This window comes from Vicia villosa, linkage group LG2 (genome assembly GCF_029867415.1).
Source record: "Vicia villosa cultivar HV-30 ecotype Madison, WI linkage group LG2, Vvil1.0, whole genome shotgun sequence".
NCBI classification, from domain to species: Eukaryota; Viridiplantae; Streptophyta; class Magnoliopsida; order Fabales; family Fabaceae; genus Vicia; species Vicia villosa.
This window is the reverse complement of record NC_081181.1, coordinates 168,560,976-168,579,600: the sequence shown is the minus strand read 5'-3', so window position 1 is coordinate 168,579,600 and position 18,625 is coordinate 168,560,976. Positions and strand designations below refer to the sequence as shown.

General features: G+C 32.5%; 2 protein-coding genes across 5 annotated transcripts; both read right to left on the bottom strand.

Moving 5' to 3' along the window:
• Positions 1-2,149: 2,149 nt before the first annotated feature.
• LOC131652895 (probable galacturonosyltransferase 10) lies at positions 2,150-6,406 on the bottom strand. Of its 3 annotated transcripts, none has more exons than XM_058922885.1 (4): positions 6,216-6,406; positions 5,811-5,876; positions 5,433-5,615; positions 2,150-4,073 (listed from the first exon to the last, which is right to left on the bottom strand). In XM_058922885.1, the coding sequence occupies exons 3-4, from the start codon at positions 5,580-5,582 to the stop codon at positions 2,622-2,624; spliced, it is 1,602 nt and encodes a 533-aa protein (XP_058778868.1). In that variant the 5' UTR covers positions 5,583-5,615; positions 5,811-5,876; positions 6,216-6,406; the 3' UTR covers positions 2,150-2,621. The 3 variants fall into 3 exon arrangements, with proteins under 3 accessions (XP_058778868.1, XP_058778867.1, XP_058778866.1); XM_058922884.1 differs by having other exon boundaries at positions 5,433-5,669; positions 6,216-6,405; XM_058922883.1 differs by having other exon boundaries at positions 5,433-5,876; positions 6,216-6,405.
• A 5,809-nt stretch (positions 6,407-12,215) lies between these two features.
• Positions 12,216-18,050, bottom strand: LOC131652894 (uncharacterized). Of its 2 annotated transcripts, XM_058922881.1 has the most exons (8): positions 17,783-18,050; positions 16,820-16,885; positions 16,523-16,662; positions 15,661-15,794; positions 14,870-15,050; positions 13,584-14,183; positions 13,102-13,281; positions 12,216-12,622 (listed from the first exon to the last, which is right to left on the bottom strand). In XM_058922881.1, exons 2-8 carry the CDS (start codon positions 16,854-16,856, stop codon positions 12,443-12,445), a joined length of 1,452 nt encoding a protein of 483 aa, XP_058778864.1. In that variant the 5' UTR covers positions 16,857-16,885; positions 17,783-18,050; the 3' UTR covers positions 12,216-12,442. The 2 variants fall into 2 exon arrangements, with proteins under 2 accessions (XP_058778864.1, XP_058778865.1); XM_058922882.1 differs by lacking the exon at positions 16,820-16,885 and having other exon boundaries at positions 17,783-18,046.
• Positions 18,051-18,625: the final 575 nt, after the last annotated feature.

Sequence of the window (18,625 nt, the reverse complement as noted above, 5' to 3'; positions counted from 1 at the left end):
GAGAAGTATGTGGATTCGATATAATACAGATAATGATATTTTAACAGCATATGATGAATCTGATGTATGAGCTGTAGCACGTTGTTCAACACTTATTAATTAAGAGGCTTATTAAGATACAAGAGGTTAAAGCTAGTGTACTGATAGTGTAAATTAATTTTACACTATTATACAATAGAATTCTAATATTCTGACATGTTATATCAGTATTTTTTTAAATTAAAAATGTGACTTGGTAGGATACACGCATCTGATTGATTGATAGTATAAAATTATTTTACATTGTTGGCGCATTTTCTTTTTTTCTTTTAATTATAAATCCCAAATATTGTAACATTTATTTTTTAAATGATCAATTTTGAATTATTTCATCAAAATACTTTTGCATAATATCTAATTAAATATACTCTTTTTTCTAAATCAACCAAAATATTAAATAGATTAATAACTGTTCACCAAATTAGCACAAAGTGTGCACGCACAATCTAGGAATTAAACAAAAATTAAAAACAATAGCATGCACAAACAAGCAAAGAAAAAAAATATATTACATTACACTAGTACACCTTTAAAGAGAATGAGTTAAATCATAATTGAAGTCTTTGGACTTTGTTTTAAACCAACCACCTTTAAATCTGTAATTTAATTTGAGTTATCATATGTAGTCCGCATAAAAAAAAAACATTATAATTAAATATCACACATTATAAATCGTTTAGTTCATTTTACACAATTTTATTAATGTATTAGTAGTTAATTTATATAAGAAAAATAAATTTGAGATTTTTTAATTGTGACATGAAAATAGAGAATAAAAGAAATACTCTTTTTGTCTGAAATTTCATTTCTTAGGAGAAATCCGTAAATCACTCGAATTCAAATTTTTGATTTAAAAAAAAAATACTTTTGTTGCATCTAAGTGGTGTAATTTGACTGAGAACAATTTAAGTGAAACTTCGGATTCAAAAATGAGTCAATATAATCTTTCTTTATTCAAATTTGTTTATGTGTTACATACTAAATCAATACTATGATAAATAAAGAAATGTGATTGTTTTATTCAATTGTAAAACAACTTATGTTTATCGACGTTTATTTATCAGCAAAACAGCTTATAATTTCATTTAATAGCAAAACAACTTATAATTTCAGACCAAAATAATATCATTACTATTAAATTATTTGTACAGTTATTTTACAAAATAAAATTATAATACGATGATAAAATATAATTAAATTGACATGTATAATTGTGTTATACATGGTTGCCTGCTGCAAAATTGTTTATATGCCCTGAGCCATTGTCCTATTAGTTGATTACAAAGAGAAGTGGTGTTTTTTCTCTTTCAGGAAAATAGGTTCTTGCATTCATATTTCTTTCTTCGATTTCATAGTCCCTTACATGAAACTAGTTTTTCATTCAACTCCTTTAACCTTCTTTCTTTAGCAAACACGAAACCACGTCGAAGGCACAACATGACTTCCTTATTTATGTTATATTTCTCCTGCAGAAAGTCCAACATAACCCCATCATTCTTAGGATATATTTTATCCCAAGTATTCTCTTCAAATTTCTCAATCACTGCATCAATACTTTCATCTTCTATATTCATTGTTTCCCCAACACAAATATTTAAGTCAAGATCAGTAAATTTTGGAGCTACATAAATAGGATCATAGTCAATTTATATTGTTGTTTTAATCTTGTCATCAAAAACAGTTTGTAGGATAATTTGTTGAAGGACATTATGATTTAAGTATCAAACATCATTCCATTCCACAAAAATTAGCTAACAACAGAAATAATCTATACAATCTTACATTTATGGGTATATACAGAAGTCTCAGGATAAGTGAGATTCAAAATGTAAAACACAGCTAGAAAAGATGGAACACTTTTTCAGTCAATAAAAGGCCAAACCATGTCTACCATATCACATCTACTCGAAAAACACAGTTCCAATTTTTGCTTTATAAATTCAATTAATGAAATAAGATAAAAATGGTTATACTAGCTACAATGATCTCAAATTTGCATGAGGCGAACAAATTTTTTTTGAAAATGTTGATGTTTGAATCTGTTAATCATTTGATCTAAAGTTCAATCAATAACTAATGTGTATGAAAAAAATATTTATTGAGAGTGATAAACCCTTTAAGTGGATGAATGGAATATAGATTTACATCTATTAAATAGTGCATCAGGTCTTACAATGAGTATTAGTGGAAATGGTGGTGGTACTAGTAGAAAAAATAAATTACAGCTGATCCCAACTCTGACTAAAATCACAAAGAAGAAACTATGAACTGACTGATATTGCGTTTAAAAGAAATAAACATTGATATGCTATAACCATGTTATAGCCGCCGAACATGCTTGAACTTTGAAAATTGTAAGCGCGTTTTTTACTGCAACATAAATACCTCCATTAGATTTGGAATCTAAAGATCATTTAACCTCCCAGCTCCACAGATCAATAATAGTGTCACTGTTTCAGTCGAGGTTTGGAATGTTCAATGATGTATTCCCATACACACCAACTGGCACTAGTGCTTGTGAACCCAAATCTTCCACCAAGATTTGAACTATGAAGTTCCAATTAATAAACCTTAATACAGAATCAATGAAAGTTGCATTGCTGCAAAAAGGGATGAGAGTAGTCAATGTGTTTTTCCCATATGGGCTTGTATTTTTCAATCCCAATCTTCAACCAAGGTTTGGAGTTGCCATTGAAGTGTAGTACAGCCCCTCTCTCTATCAACTGAGGATCAATGTTTGTGTAGCCGAAACCCAGTACATGCCACAATGGATCCAAAGGCTCGGTTAATCCATAAAATGTCAATAGTCCAGGTGGCAAAGTACCGAGTTTCCAGAGTGTCCGGTCTACATTCTTTTCCTGCCAGTAGTGGTAGATGCCAGTTACATTCTTTTTCCTCCATTCAACCAAATCAAATACATTCATCCCAAATGCCCATCCACATGCATCGGGATCAAAATGTGCTCTTATAAGAGGATGAGAATAGTTCAGGTATTTATGGTATCTATGAAATGTCTCCATGCATGTCTCAACAGCTCCATTAACATTCCCATTCAAATCAATTAAAAAAAGATCAGAAAGATCCCTCTGAACCACAACATCATCGTCCAGGAACACGATTTTCCTCAGTGCAGGAAAAACTTCAGGGATATAGAACCTCAGGTGGTTAAGCATGGATAGGTATTTGGGATTACGAAACTTGATAGGTGTCTTTCCTTCATCGCTGTTTCCAGAAAAGTAGTAGCTCTGTATTTCTGAATCTTGAAGTTGCTTAAGCACAGGAACATATGAAGCATTTAACCAAGTGAAGTCTTCATACTTCTGAACTTCTACAGTAACCCCGCGGAAATTGTTTATGGTAAACCACGCCTTCATCGCAGCATAATTTATTTCATCAGTGACAAGGTGAAAAACAATCATATTGGGATTTTTAGAATTTTTTGCAGTTGAATTGACTACAACCGAAGTTGCAATAATGTTATCAGAGAACACACAAAAGTGGTAACGATTTCTATCATTAATCTTCATCTCTCGGACCCCGTTATCCTTCGATTTCTTTTGCAAACTAAGATTTTTGAACCATTCTGTTGTCAATCTGACACCGAGACAGTATAAGCTTTTTGGGACTTCTTCTGCTGCTATTTGTCCATATTTCGAACTCTTTTCATTTACAGAACTCACCTGTTCTTCAAGAGCCTGGATTTTTGCTTTGAATCTCATGATCATGGTTGCACTGTCATAATGGAGTTGCTGGGCCTGGAATAACAATAACGCCATATCATGGATAGCAGTCTCTGATTCCCTGGTTGTTAAAGGAGAACGCCTTGTGGCAGCATTTGAGAGAAGAATTTGTGAATTGCGGATCTGAGCACTTAGTTCCCAAGCAAATTGGAGATTGTTACTTTCTTTAGCAATTATAACAAAAGCTTTTGCTAGGGATATCTGATCATTCAGTTGTCTGGTCACTGAGTCTGAACTTAACATCTCTTCAGTAATATTAAGGCCTTCCATAATCCTATCATTTTTGTAAGTTCTCTGCACAATAGGATACAAGTCATATGCTAAACAAAGGCCCAACGTAGAATTCCCTATATAATTGTAGCAATTTATTATGGTACAGATTCAAATCCAATGATTATGTGAGGTGTATTCCCACTGGAAATACTCTTTTTTTTTTTTTATCTAATGTAGAATCCCATTCAACTCACCTATTAACCATTCATTTCTTATAAAGAAATAAATCAAAAAAGAAGAAAGGTAGGGAAATTGAACTGCAGCAAAAAAATCCTCAATCTCACAAATCCAGCTGTTTCTCTCCAATGCAGGTTATATTAGGATTATATTGCTTATCTCGTATATAGCGCGAAGCACCAGCCAAAACCGCTAAAGCGCAGAGTCGGATAACCACTATAGCGGATAGCCGCTATTTCAAAACTAAAAAAAAGTAGACAAACAAAACAAAAATCCAAACAGGATATATACATCCGTAATAATTATAACTAACTTTGTTTATAAAAAAAGATTAGTTAACTTCGGTCATTTGTTACTAACATTAAAAATAAAACGTAATAGTTATAATTCTTAAAGTAATCAAAACAAAGGCAGAGGTAAAACTGAAAACAGGGGTCGGTGTTTTAGATAAATATGCCCTTGTTGAGTGCAAGGAGAGGTAGAGCTAAAAACTGAAAACTTTAGAAGAACATAGAACAGAGCCCTCTGCCATGACCCTCAGTCGCCGTAACATAGCTGAAACTACCAGGCTTTATCGTCGAAAAGAAGAAGGCTTTGCGAGAGAACCGGAGAAAGAAAACTTGAAATCTTCGCTGACACTACCAGTATTTGTCATCGGAAAAGAAGAAAGCTTTGCAGAAGAAGAAAAAGAAGAAGGCTTTGTGAGAGAAGAACCAGAGAAAGAAAACTTGAAGTCTTCGTGAAGAAGATGAAGAAAGGGCTACATGTGAATCTTCGTAAATAAGAGTTGGCTCACTCACTATGAAATAAAATGACCTAAACACCCTTAAAAAAGTCGAGAGGTAGAAAATTAGGGGGGAGGCTAATTTAGAGTTTCCGAACGATAACTTAAGCGCGACAAAAGTTACAGCTGCAACAGCGCGAGAAAACCGCTATTCTATGGTGCACAAGTTTCTTCCCAACATTGGATCAACAAGTTCCACCATATCTCACTTGATCCAATGGTAGGACTTAACAATTCAATTGTGGAAAAACTTCTCCATGGCACAACGCTTACTTCACTTGTGCAACATAGATTACTTAACAGAAAATGTAGCTTCCAAGGACTAGACTATGATCCAAAAAGAAATTAACTAAGTTTTCATACAAATTTTACAGCAAACAAGAACAGCATACGGAACAAAATTGAGAAAAAAGCAATACCTTGGACAAAGCCGGTCTAGACTCAATCTGAGTCCCTCTGGTCAGAATATAGATAAAGAGAAGAACCACTGCAACGCATAATGCCCACCACACCGCATCAGGAACCCTTTTCCGCGCTGGCCTTCGAAAATCTGTTGCTCTTCGCCTCATTTTCCAAACTTGTTCAAAACCCCAATTTCCCCTCTAAAATTCAGGGGAAAACAGAGGGAGTCACTGATCACGTGGTATTATCAAGATCTACAATACAAACAGGGGAAATATTTTGTCTTGGATTTGTGGGCGTGAGCCGGTGAAGAACTTGTGATCACTACAGTGAGCAAAAAATAAAATACCACAAAATACAACTCAAATCCAATCAAAGGTTATGGAAATGACAACCTTAATGAATCTTTCTTTTATCAACTTGAGAACAAGCCTCTCTCCTCACAGTTTGTTTCACTGTGCCTGCATCATGAGATGAAAATAAGTACTAAATTTTAAACTCGCTACTTTTCATCTGATCTACTCTCCTTACAACGTGTCTATTCTCTACCATCTAAGCGTAATTCCCACCCTCTTTTCTACTACAAATGTTACCCTAACACTCTACTATTATCAACAACATAATACATTTCTTTTAACGTAACACCTAATTTGTCAACAAATTTCTATAAAACGATAAATACAAGCTGTGTCGCAATGGCAGATACATGAAATTGATGAAAATAAAATTGAAATTCAGTTACGAAGAAATCTAAGTTATAAGCAGGGAAATAAAGTTGAAATTGATGAAATGAAACTAACCTCAAACTTCACACAATTGTGGAGGCTTGGCGGTTGAAGAAGACCTATAACCACTGCGATTTAGGGTTCTGAGTGAACGATGTGATGCGAACGAGAATCAGAGGAGATGATCGATGTGAGAGCGATGCGAGCAATGGAAAGATGTCACACGGGTATCAGGGAACAAGATCCTCAAGCTATTCCTGATTTTATTTTTATATATTTTTTAAATTTTTATTATGATTTTTTTTTTCTTTGTTGGTGTAAACTTTGAAGCAGTGCAAATTTCTTTTTTTAATACTATTTGTTCTTATTATTTAAATAATGTAATATTTTGATTAAATATTAATGGATATTATTCTTTTTCCTGTTTTAAATATAAATAAAAAATGATGTGGAAATTTGATGTATTTAGTTGATCTATAAAATAAATAAGAAAGGGAAATGTTATGAAAGTTCTTGTTACAACTTATTTGTTTGATATTATGTGTTTAAAATGGGGACATTTTACGTAATATGTTTGTTTTTTCTAAGTGGATGGAACATATTTGGTTCATCTAACTAGTTGTTGGCATTTATATAGTGATTAATGATTTTTCTCTAACAAGAGTTTCTAAAATCTATTTTCATTTTACTTTGTTTGAATTTAAAAAAAATAAAAAAAAAATAAAAAGTGAAAAGATTATTAAGTTGTCATATAAGTGAAAGTGAAAAAAAATAAGAAAATAATATGTATATATTTAATAAATTACACAATTATCGCTAATATTAAATTAAATAGAATATTTTAGTAAGTATATTTTTTTTTAATAAAACTAACATTTGTCCATAAAGATAGAAAATATTAGGAAACTTAATAAACACATTAATAGAGATGATAATAGGTCAAGCTGGCCTATAGGGGCTATAGCCTAGTCTATTTAAGACCAGATCAGGCCAAACTTATTTGATAAAAAAGTCAAATTTAAGCTTTTTAAAAAATCTATTTATTTACATCAGTAGATTTAGAGTATTAAAAAATCAATAAAATCTTTTATATATATATATATATATATATATATATATATATATATATATATATATATATATATATATATATATATATATATATATAGGGGATGACTCAAGTGAGAACACTTGGTTATTATGAGAAATGAGAACAATGAATCACGACCATTAAATTTTGATTTTGTTGATTTTAATGGACTGGATTGGTTTCTCTTTCTAGAATCCTTAATATTTATTTTAAATCAACATAGAAAGAAACTAATCCAGTCCATTAAAATCAACAAAATCAAAATTTAATGGTCGTGATTCATTGTTCTCATTTCTCATAATAACCAAGTGTTCTCACCTATATATATGTTGGTATATATAGGCATATATATTAAAAAAATATTAAATAGACCGACCTAAATATTTTTATATAGGTCGACCTATAAGACTTCTTAAGTAATATGAATAAATTAAAATTCTTAATGAGAAAGAGACTTTTTTAAGCCAGATCAGACTGGAAAAAAAACCTATAGTAGGTCATAGGACAGACTCAGACCTTGTAAGTTTATCGTGTGTCAGCCTTAGGTCTTATAAAGCCTAATCTAGCCTAGCCTATTCCTACCCATACACATTAATTATTAACTTTTAATTAAGACAATGCACAATTTTTTTAAAAAATAATTCACATGTGTCAATTATCTATAAAATATATTTCATTATATACTATTTATAACAATTAACAAAATTAACAAATGGGATATCTTTTAAAACAAATGTTAGTAAAAAAATGAAAAATAAAGGCAAAAATACACATAAGCAACTTAATTAAACATAAAAAAGTTAGAGAACATGAAAATGTGAAGCAAAAATAGTGTCCAAAACTACAATCGGGAGGGTGGTGGAACCACTTGATGCCAAAACTCGCCCTCGAACTTGACTAAATCGGTGGTATAAAGCCAAAAAAAATAGTGTCCAAAAAGAATGGTGAATTTTTCATTTAATCAAGTAAGATGTGCATTGTTTAGTAGGATTAACTACGTTTATCAAAAATTCTTTGTTTTATTTATTTTATACTTTAATTAGATTGTAATTTATTTTTGTTGAGGTTTGCCTCGTTTTTTTGTAATCGAAACTGAGAATTTTGAGTTCTCCTATCAATATATCTTTATTATTAGGTACTTTTGGTGCCTTTAGGTCTTGTTTACAAATTTGGAGGGGACGGGACAGGAAATCTTCTGAAAACGAATTTTTAAAAAATTATAGGAAAATATTTGACATTTTTTAAAAAAATTATTTTGTATAGAATGATAAAAGAATGTTTATCGTTACTATATTTTTAATTTTCAAAATATTATAACAACATAAAAAATATTTAAAAAATTTATGTAAGCCCTCCAATAAGTTTAGTGTATTTTAGAAGACAAATAAATGTTTAAAAGAATACTTACGGAAAGTTAAGAAAAATATAGTTAAAGTTACAAAGGTGTGGAGTTTGCATGGTACTTAATCTCTTCCATACATTTATTTATTTTTTCTCGGGTTTGAATAGGTTGGATCGACTTAGACTTTGTCAAGTGTGAGTTTGACTTATTAAAAATATCAAAGCCTAAGTCAGACATGTGATCTATCATAGATTTATTTTTGGATCTGAGTCTAGCCTTTTCAAATGTCTGGTTGGCCTGCTAGCCTACTTAAAAGTCTATTTCATTTGTACGTATGTAAATAAGTAATTTAATTAATGTTTATATAGGACTAAAAAAATAAAAGATCAATGATGTTAAATTTTGTTTGCACCGACTTATTTGAACTTAGTAGCATAAGTTTTGTGAGACTATTTATTTATGAAAACTTATTAAGTGTGTGTTTGGTTCTACGGTAAAAATAATTGATTTGGAGGGAATTGATTTTAGTTAAAATTAAATTTAATATAAAATAATTGATGTTTGGATATATTCACAAAAAAAAAATTGTGTGAAAATATTTGGATATTTTTATCAAAATTATTTTTGAATGTGTAAATGACAAAAACGACAAAAAAATGTTGAGTTATTAATGTTGTTCAATTTAAAGGCATAAAAGAAAAATTGATGGAAAGGGACAATTGATTTTTAAGAAGTTAGAAATTGTATCTTCATAAAAAATTTTGAACAAGAAAAAGAACGGTGGTGGCAAGTTATTTGAGAATACCAAATATGTTGGAATTGATTTTGAAGAACCATAATTGATTTTGAGGATTTCTACTAGGTAACCAAACATATACTAAAACAACTTATGATATAGTTTATTTAAACAGTTTACTTGTAAATATGGGTTTAATAACTAACATTGAGGTTGTTAATTATCTTTGTTACAAGAATGATTGCCCATTAAATCCGTGAACCATTTGCAAAAAATCTTCGACTTATTTAATTTGCGGGTTGAGTGGTTTAATGATGTTGTTGTTGGATCCAGACCTGGCAGGTTATGTTGTATCGGTTATATTACCATACACCACGGCATGCAGGGGCATTTGTCAAAAGGTGGCACAAGGAGACGTCTTCTTTCCACTTTCCTGTTGACGACCACCCTCTACGATGTGGCTTGTCTGCTCCACCTGCCTATCAAAGGGAGGTTACTCAACCATTCCCGAATACAAAGAGTTGAGGCGATTAAGTGGATGGTAGATTACCTAGATATGAATCCATTTGGGGAAGATTATGAGTCTATAACAATGAATGGGGCGCATGTAAGCTTATTCACCCTAAAAGATATTTATGAACACAACTTGGTGGCGGCAGCTGGGGCCGAGGATGAGGGTGATGCAATTTTTGTTTAGTACCACTGTGGTTGTGTTTTGTGGTGTTGGTTCATGTTATTGGTTGGCACGTTCCTTTTTGTGGACAAAAGTGCAACCTACGTGGACGTGACATACGTCCAATATTTTATATATTTGACTACATTTCATGAGTGGAACTGTTCTTGGTTGGCACGTTCCTTTTTGTGGACAAAAGTGCAACCTACATGGACGTGACATACCTCCAGTATTTTATATATTTGACTACATTTCATGAGTGGAACTAGGGGGCCGCCATTCTGGTATACCTTTACTAGAAGCTGAATGAAGCATGCAACTGGAGGACCAGGAAATTTACTGGCTCTTGCACACTCCTCACGGTACCTTTCATTTCAATTACATGACATTTAATCTGTTATTTATTTACTTGTACTCACAGATGGATCATCTCTTACTTCCACCGCATTCATGGCTACGATCCTGATCTGTTGTATACTGACGACATGCCTGGGGATGCCAGATACGTCCTCCAAAGGGGGGAATCATAAAGTGGCGTCATATTGGATATACCTTGATCGTACTGTTCACGATGACATAAATTAGACGCCCTTCCGTGATTACGGACATGTTGTCCCCTTCGACCGCATCACATTATATTCCAGATGGTTAGCATGTGGGACAAACATCGTGGTCACGTATCTGCAGGAACGGTGCATCAGACGGTTTGGACGTGTGCCGATGATACATATGTCTTCATTTGAGGCTGCTCCATACACCATTATCCACCGAACTCTCATTGATATCTTTCATGATTGAGAACACTATTTGGTGCCAGAGGAATATCGAGGGATGCATGCATCCCAGAGCTGGCACTACGTAGATGGATACGTGACATGGTTTTTTTAAAGTGTCACATCTTATCTTGACACCGGATGCTCCTGGGCATCCACATAGGCCAGCGCATGAGGAGCTCTTGGAGAATCAGCAGGTCGAGGATGACCATGCCACTGATGTCCTGCTGATATGTCAGGGAATGCAGTTGATTGGGCAAGAGGAATTGGACATAGGGATCATTCAGGAGGGAGGTGCAAAGGCGATTGCCATAGTTGAGAGGATGTTCAGGGAGGCGTCCAATGCGGCGGACTATAGGAGACAGAGGAGGTCGCAGATGGTTAGTATTAGACATACTCAATAGTAGCAATAGCCTATGTTTTATGACTTTTATTTTGTGTAGTAATATTTCAATATTTTGCATTTTCAAAACAATTGTTGTACTGTATTTTGATATTTTGGAATATTTTATGTAGGTGTTATTTTTAATTCATTTTATCGGACAAATGGTATCTAGTTTAGTTAGTACATTTTTCCAATTTTTAACAATGTAATTATGAAGTTTTTTAAAACACCACAGCCACATATCAAAATTCGCATAAGCATATCTAAAATGTGTTTTAGGTGGTTTTGGAAATTTCGGAAATGTATATACAAAAAAAAAACCTCTATATTTTAATTTCAATGTTAAAATAATAAAACTTGGAAAAATATCATTTCGAATATGCATATCTGAAACATTTTAAAATATGAAGAAAAAAAAGTGTGTTCAAATATACATATGCAAAGGGTATTTTGGGATTTTTCAAAGGGTGTTTTTCACAAGTGTACAAAGAGATTCTCTTTTACCATTGAAAGACTTTAAGATGGGAGAACCAATGTATAAAAGCCAATTAAAAATTTCTAGATTTTCCAAAAAATCAAATTCACTTATAAAATAGAGTAATTACAGTGTTTAATTTTTAAAAATATTTAATGTTGAATTTATAAGTGCGAATGCAAAAACAACTTTTGCACATGTATTTTATTGACTAAATAAATACTCCCTCCTTATAAATATGTAAGCATAAAAACACTCTTCTTTTTTTTTTTTTTTTACAAATTATAAGGAAAGAAACATCAATATTATTTCATTTAACCATTTTATTCTAAAAAATTCATCTTTTCCAAGATAAAATTAAATGTAAATTATATTTAATTTGATTTCTCTCATTTTTTCTATAAACAACTACTAATCAATTAATTTTTTTACATTTATATAAAATATTTTTAAAAAACACAAATTTAAACTTTCTTAATAAGTGTGAAATATCGGATATTTACTTATAAATTGCTACGGGGTATTACTAAATCAAGACATGATATGATAGCTTATTTTGTTGTCTATCTTATGATGGCCATCAAACAAACTTACCTAAGAATTTCATCAAACATGGCAATGAATTTATTTAGGCAGAAGTTAAGAATTGAAGCAACAGATTTTAAGTTACTTAAAATACAACTACAGTTTTCCTTTGACTTTACAGCATGTGAACAAGCTCTCTTCACGATCACAACGAATTTCATACAGACTGTGTTCTTAGGAACAGCATTTAACTAGAGACACGCAAGTGTTCCATGAATTGTAATAATGGATAAAGAATGCTTACTAATATGAACGGTTACGATAAATCATTCGAAGTTCCTTGCAGGGACTACATGTCCAAGGCAGTAAAGGAGGGTCCATGCAATAGGAATGAATTTTTCGAGTTCGACAAACATCACAGTTCTGAAGTAGATCCTCCGGTTCTCGACCACTGCAGATTACACAAGCACCTGCTCGAGAGGACTGTAAAAGCAAAAGACAATTCACAGAATTACAATATGCAAAAACTTGAGGTCAAATGTGGATAATAATGAACTATTCTATCATATTATCAAAAGTGTCTTGTAGAATGAAATATAAGTTTTATATATGATTTAATCTGTAAATGAGCAAATTTTAATTTTGGTGCCTAAAATTTTTTCTTTGGTTTTCATCCTTCCAAACTATGGAACTATTGTTTTGTCTCTACTATCACGTGACATTCGATAACTAATTATGTAACGAACAAAAGGTCATGTGGTCATTCCAGGTGAATTGAATGATGTATATACTATATTAGCATGTAGAGAAGTGCAGTATATTTGATAGATTTAATGGAAAATTTACAATTCACAGAACTGAAGTCTGTGCAAGTACTGCTGTTTGATTTAAACTGGTATGAGGATATAAACAAAAAATAAAGATAAGCCAACAATGAATGGAGTTTAATATGGAAAGCATACCTCTAAGTTATTGTCTCGAAATTCTTGATCCATGGGGATAAAAATATCTGAGCCTGGGTAGTCACATGGAATTGTCTGGGAGTAAACTTTTTGATCAGTGGTGGCTGCATGCTCAACTTTCATGATCCCCGTAATACTTGCCTTGCACAACGGACAGGTTGAAACTTTTCCCAATGCAATCTATAAATATTGAAAAGCAATGATGAGAATGAAAGAAAAATTGATAATGACATGTGTAGAATAAATCTATACAAGATATTGCAAGGGAAAATTAAAATAAACAAAAATACTACTGCAACAACAAAATCCTTTTAGCACTAGGTGGGGGAAAAAAACTAAAAATAAATAGGTTTCAATTAATCATAGTTGAAGATGGATTGGAATGAGAAGCCTATTGCCATCTTATAATCATTGAATCTATTTATCACTTTCAATTAATAGGTTTTATGTATAGTAATAGATAGATATTGGAAGAGGCTTACCCTGTGATCAACCCAACCCTGGATGCATGGAAAACAAAACCGATGTCCACAAGCTAAAATCCCCCTTGTCGAACTGAAATCTGTGAAACATATAACACATGACAAGTCCTTTGTAGTAGGTAAGTCATCAAAATTATCAACCACGTCACCACTGGTGGACTTTTCTGCAGCACTGGAACATAAGTCTACTGAAGTCTGTGTCAAAGGAAGGGGATCTTCAATAAACAAAGTTGAATTTGTGGGAGTAGATAAATGATATGAATCTCTACTCTGTTCAATGCCATCTGAACTTCCATCGATAGTTCTACTTTGCCTAGATAGTCTAGTATCAAGTCCTTCACTGTTTTCTTGAATATTTTCGATATTGACATGGCTAGAAAAGGAAGAGGTAGCTGCAGCCTCAGTGTGTAGCCTATCCATTTCGCTAAGCTGGTCGTCTGTGCTTAAATCCAAAATTATAGGGTCCAACGCCACTCGACCATCATTTTTCCCAACCCTTCTTCCTTTACGAGAATGTCTAGCTTCGGTACTTGCTTCATTCCCACTATTTCTTTTACCTTTCTTTGACAGTCTAGATGAATATGAACTTGACTCCTCGTGCTTGAAGAAGAAAGGAAAATAGAAATTAATAAGACTAACAGACAATCCAAAAGAACAAAAATTCATTTGTTTCGTTCATCATACACCATAGTGCCCCAACAGTTAATTATTTTGCTAGTTTATATAGTTAGTTAGGTATATTGCATTTTACTGCTTAAAAGTAATCAATATGTCCATGCTTATGGCAAGCATATCACGTGTTTTTAAATGGGAGCACGAGGAATGTAAGCTTGCAAACAGCAAACAGAAAACAGACATATGAGTTTAAGTTTTGTCAACAGAAGAGTGACATTGGCAGAAAAAATTAAACTCAATACAAGGAAACAGGCTCATTGCTTCACCTCTGAACCATTCAAAGTAATTAATGATTAGCAATTTCCAGTGTATTAAGTAATACCATGATATGTATTAGAAACCTGAACTGACGCCATAAGAAATACATTCGATCTAAACGGAACAACTATGGTCCATTGGTGCATAAGTAACAAGTTGAGATAATGGTTAGCATCAATAAATAACATGAGTGCTAACACATCACTCCCTGAAAGCTGCACCCTATTCAGAAAATGAGGTAACATACTGCTTATGAACCAGAATTCAAAACATTCTTGGAAACACGAAAACGAAATTTATATATAACAATTGAAAACAACTTGGAGGAGAACAAAGAGAGCAAAAATATTTACCTTTTTCAATATAGAAGAATCTTCCAAAACAGAAATTCCACAGAGCCAAGAACTGAAGTCACTATTTTGCCTTTCAGACCCAATATCAGATAAACTGCCACTAACCACTTTTTTCTTCGCCAAGCTATTTGCTTGAAAACTGACAGGAACTTCCATTAACAATGGCCCTACTTCGTGTCCACTGAAAATAATAAGGATGATAATAATGAATGAATTTAAGAAAAGGTTTTCTCCAAATTTTATTACAAGGCAAGTCAAAGGAAAGGAAATGAAAGGAAAGCACCAGTAAGTAGTAACATGATCTCCAAATAAATAATTGTCTTATTTGTCAATAAGATCAATGATGCCAAACCTCAAACTACAAAACAAACTTCAGCAAACTTAGACTCCATACAAAGAAGTCCGTCACATGACATAAAAAAACAGAACTCAGGACAACAAAAACGGTTGAGGATGAGGATTATCTTGTGAGCTTTTAGCATTAACAACACTCAAAAAGAAGCTTTTCTTAATGTTTTAGCTTCTAGATTCAGACCCATGAATGATTTTTTACTTGTTTGTAACAGTAAATTTCAGATACAATATAAAGTAAAATCTGTCACACCAAATTGATCAGTTTATGCATTTTCAACAGTCATTTTTTAATTCACACACAAGAAAAATATTCCCCAAAAGTGCTCTCTTTTTTCTATCAAGGCCATGGTAATTATATAAAATTAAAATCCAATGTTATAATTCTGCAGTAAATGGGCATAAAAAGAAAAGGAAAAGAAAGTAGAAAACATATTCACCTTTGCATGATATAGGAATCTTCTGGGACACGCCTTCCTTCCTTTATGCAGTCTTCAACCCAACGGTGGTTGACTATAGGTATTCTAAATTTTCGAGCAATATCATATTTCTTTCCTTCGAACTTCCAACACACCTGAACATTGTTGTGTATGTAATTATGTCAAATTTGTAGCTTGGTAAGTAGATAACTAGACACTGCTCATTCAAAATTAAAAACATTTGTCATAATAAAAGTTTATATAAGTATCTAAACATTAGGAAAACCATAATTTAAAAGTTATCTATATAGAGGAAAGAACCATGCCACTTAAATACTCTGCAGAGCTTCTCAAACTACTAAATGAGGAACCGGTACCTTGGCAACTGCACTCTACAACACTTCACTCAACCTTAAATATTTTTCTTCCCAGTTCTATCAGAACCATCAACTTTTTCCCTCCAACATTTTTCCTTTTGATATCAGTTATTCAATTTTCCTATGGTTTGACTCATTCATAGAATTCTTCTCTAACAAAATAGCGAAATTTAAGTTTGTTAGTTATATACAAATAAGTTGAGTTAGAGTTTGTTAGATCTGAATACTGTATATAATCTATGAAGCCTGGACACCGGAAACACAACACCGATAATGACATGTCGACACCGGTAATAATTTTAAAAAATAAATTTATTACACATAGTCACAAATTTCGGTGTCAGTTTCAGACACAGACACTTTGTTCAGAGATGTCGGTGCTAGAGAGTATATAATCAGTCTAACTACACTATATTCAAAGAGAATTATCATTTCCAGCATTCAGAAAGAAAACATTCGAAACAATAATCAAATATTTAAATTCCTCAACAAACGAAGAAACTAACCAGATGCGTTATTGATTTTGACATCATGCCAACGTAGTTGGCACCGGCATACGAAATCAGCTTAATAAGGTTGAATCGGTCAGGCTCATGGTAACCAGTCACAGTTGCCACCACCCGATCCATACCTTGAATGTTACAACCTGCACAATCAGCGATAAAAAAGAGAATAAATTAGAAGAAATTGAGGTTAACGAAACCCTAGCATTGCAGAAAAATCAGATTCGATTCGGAAAGTGAAAAACGAATTGTAATGATTTTGTTTGTGAGGGAAAATTCGAAACCCTAAGAGAGAGAGACCGTGAGATTGAGGAAGAACGGGTTCATCATTTTCCATCGCACTTCAGTTCAATGTACCTGAGCAAGCTATTACCGGGAACTTCAAAATTTTGAAATTATTTTGGGTGAGGAAGAAATTCAAAGAATTAATAAATTATTATTAATTTGTATTTACAACTAGGGGTGTTCATGGATCAATAACTAAACCAAACCAAACCATATATATGGTTTGGTTTGGATCTTAAAACTATTTTATCAAAACCGGTTTAATTTTTTAAAACCAGTTTACATGTGGATCGGTTCAGTTTTAAACCGGTTTCTCATAAAAACCAGTTTTAAATCGGTTTTTCTAAAAACCAGTTTTTTTTTTTAAAACCAGTTCAAATTCCAAATTCTAAGATCAATGCTTAACACGCAATTCTTTACCATGGCCAAATACTTTTCTCTAGTATTGTTTAACATGAATCTGAAAGCTCTTAATTTCCATCAAATTAAAAGAAAAAAATCAGTCAGAGTAAGAAAACAATATACCAATGTAAACAATTAAATTTAACTAAGAACTGAAGTTAAGAAAATGTGAGATGAAATTAGTAGAATGGTGAAACAAAAAAGTCATCATCATCCGTGGAATCCATCTCTATGGTTGTCTGTGCGCTGCTCAATCACAACAAATCCGCATATTGCAGAAAACATCAGAAACAAACAGTAGCTCCTTCAACCTTGAATCTAGCTATATTAATATGACAATCTAACCAAACTCACATGGACATTTTAACAAACAAGATGCGTGCATACAAAAAGGTGTGAAACAAATTGAACCCATTAACCCTTAGACATTTTAACAAACAAGATGCGTGCATACAAAAAGGTGTGAAACAAATTGAACCCATTAACCCTTACAACATTCAATAACACAAACAATCGAAAAAGGATCATAGTTAGCACTACCCATGAAGCCATTGTTGAGAGAAGAAAAGAAATTACCCCAGGGAATTGAATGTTGAGTTGACGATTGCGTCTGCAACCAAAACGTTTATGGCGGTGACCACAGAGGAATGGGCGGTGGCGGTGGAGGAATACGACTTTTGTTTGGGTTTAAACTTTGAAGGGTTAAGCAATTTACACTATTACAGTAAGTAAAAGAGAAAGTTTTGAGAGTGTTTCAAATGTGGAATCCAATATACCGATCCAATTTGATTAACGGTTTCCGGTTTTTTTTTGGTTATGCTAAATGGACCACCCGTTTTAAAATATTATTTTGGATTGGATTTTGAAATATGGATTAATATGGATATAAATTTGGTTTATGGTTATTGGTTTTTTTGAACACCCCTATTTACAACAACATATCTTCGGGTCGGGTTAAATTTATTGGGCTATTTTAAGAAGAGTTATACTAATTACACCCTACATCGGATAAATTCTCCCTATATCATCGTAGGGTCGTCAATTTATCTTGCCACCTCCATTTTATACATGTCATTTCATAGAGCGTTTTTACAAAATTATTTCGGTAAAATATTAGATTTTTTGAAACTTTCGGTACCGTACCGGAACGTTCATATAAATATCAAAAATTTTGTTGTATTTACTAATTTACCGTGTCTGATGCTACATACCGGAAATTTTAAATTTCCGGTACCAGATATTTCAAATTTCTGGTATGTAGCAGCAGTTAAAATTAATACCACAAATTTTAAATATCTGATACCGGAAAAAAATACCAGATATTTGAAATTTCTTGTGTGATTTTAGTTCATAAAATTTATTGTATAGGAAAAATATCAGAAATTTCAAATTTTCGGTAATACTAGGACTTATTTTTTT

Bases quoted from the DNA above. Each gene is read 5' to 3' on its own strand.
- LOC131652895 (XM_058922885.1), bottom strand. From the start codon at position 5,582: ATGAGGCGAAGAGCAACAGATTTTCGAAGGCCAGCGCGGAAAAGGGTT. The intron at 4,074-5,432 runs GTATTGCTTTTT...CCTATTGTGCAG, and splicing joins CTAGACCGGCTTTGTCCAAG to AGAACTTACAAAAATGATAG.
- LOC131652894 (XM_058922881.1), bottom strand. From the start codon at position 16,856: ATGGAAAATGATGAACCCGTTCTTCCTCAATCTCACG. The intron at 16,663-16,819 runs GTCTCTCTCTCT...CTGATTGTGCAG, and splicing joins CGTTCTTCCTCAATCTCACG to GTTGTAACATTCAAGGTATG. The intron at 13,282-13,583 runs GTAAGCCTCTTC...CAATATTTATAG, and splicing joins AGGGTTGGGTTGATCACAGG to ATTGCATTGGGAAAAGTTTC.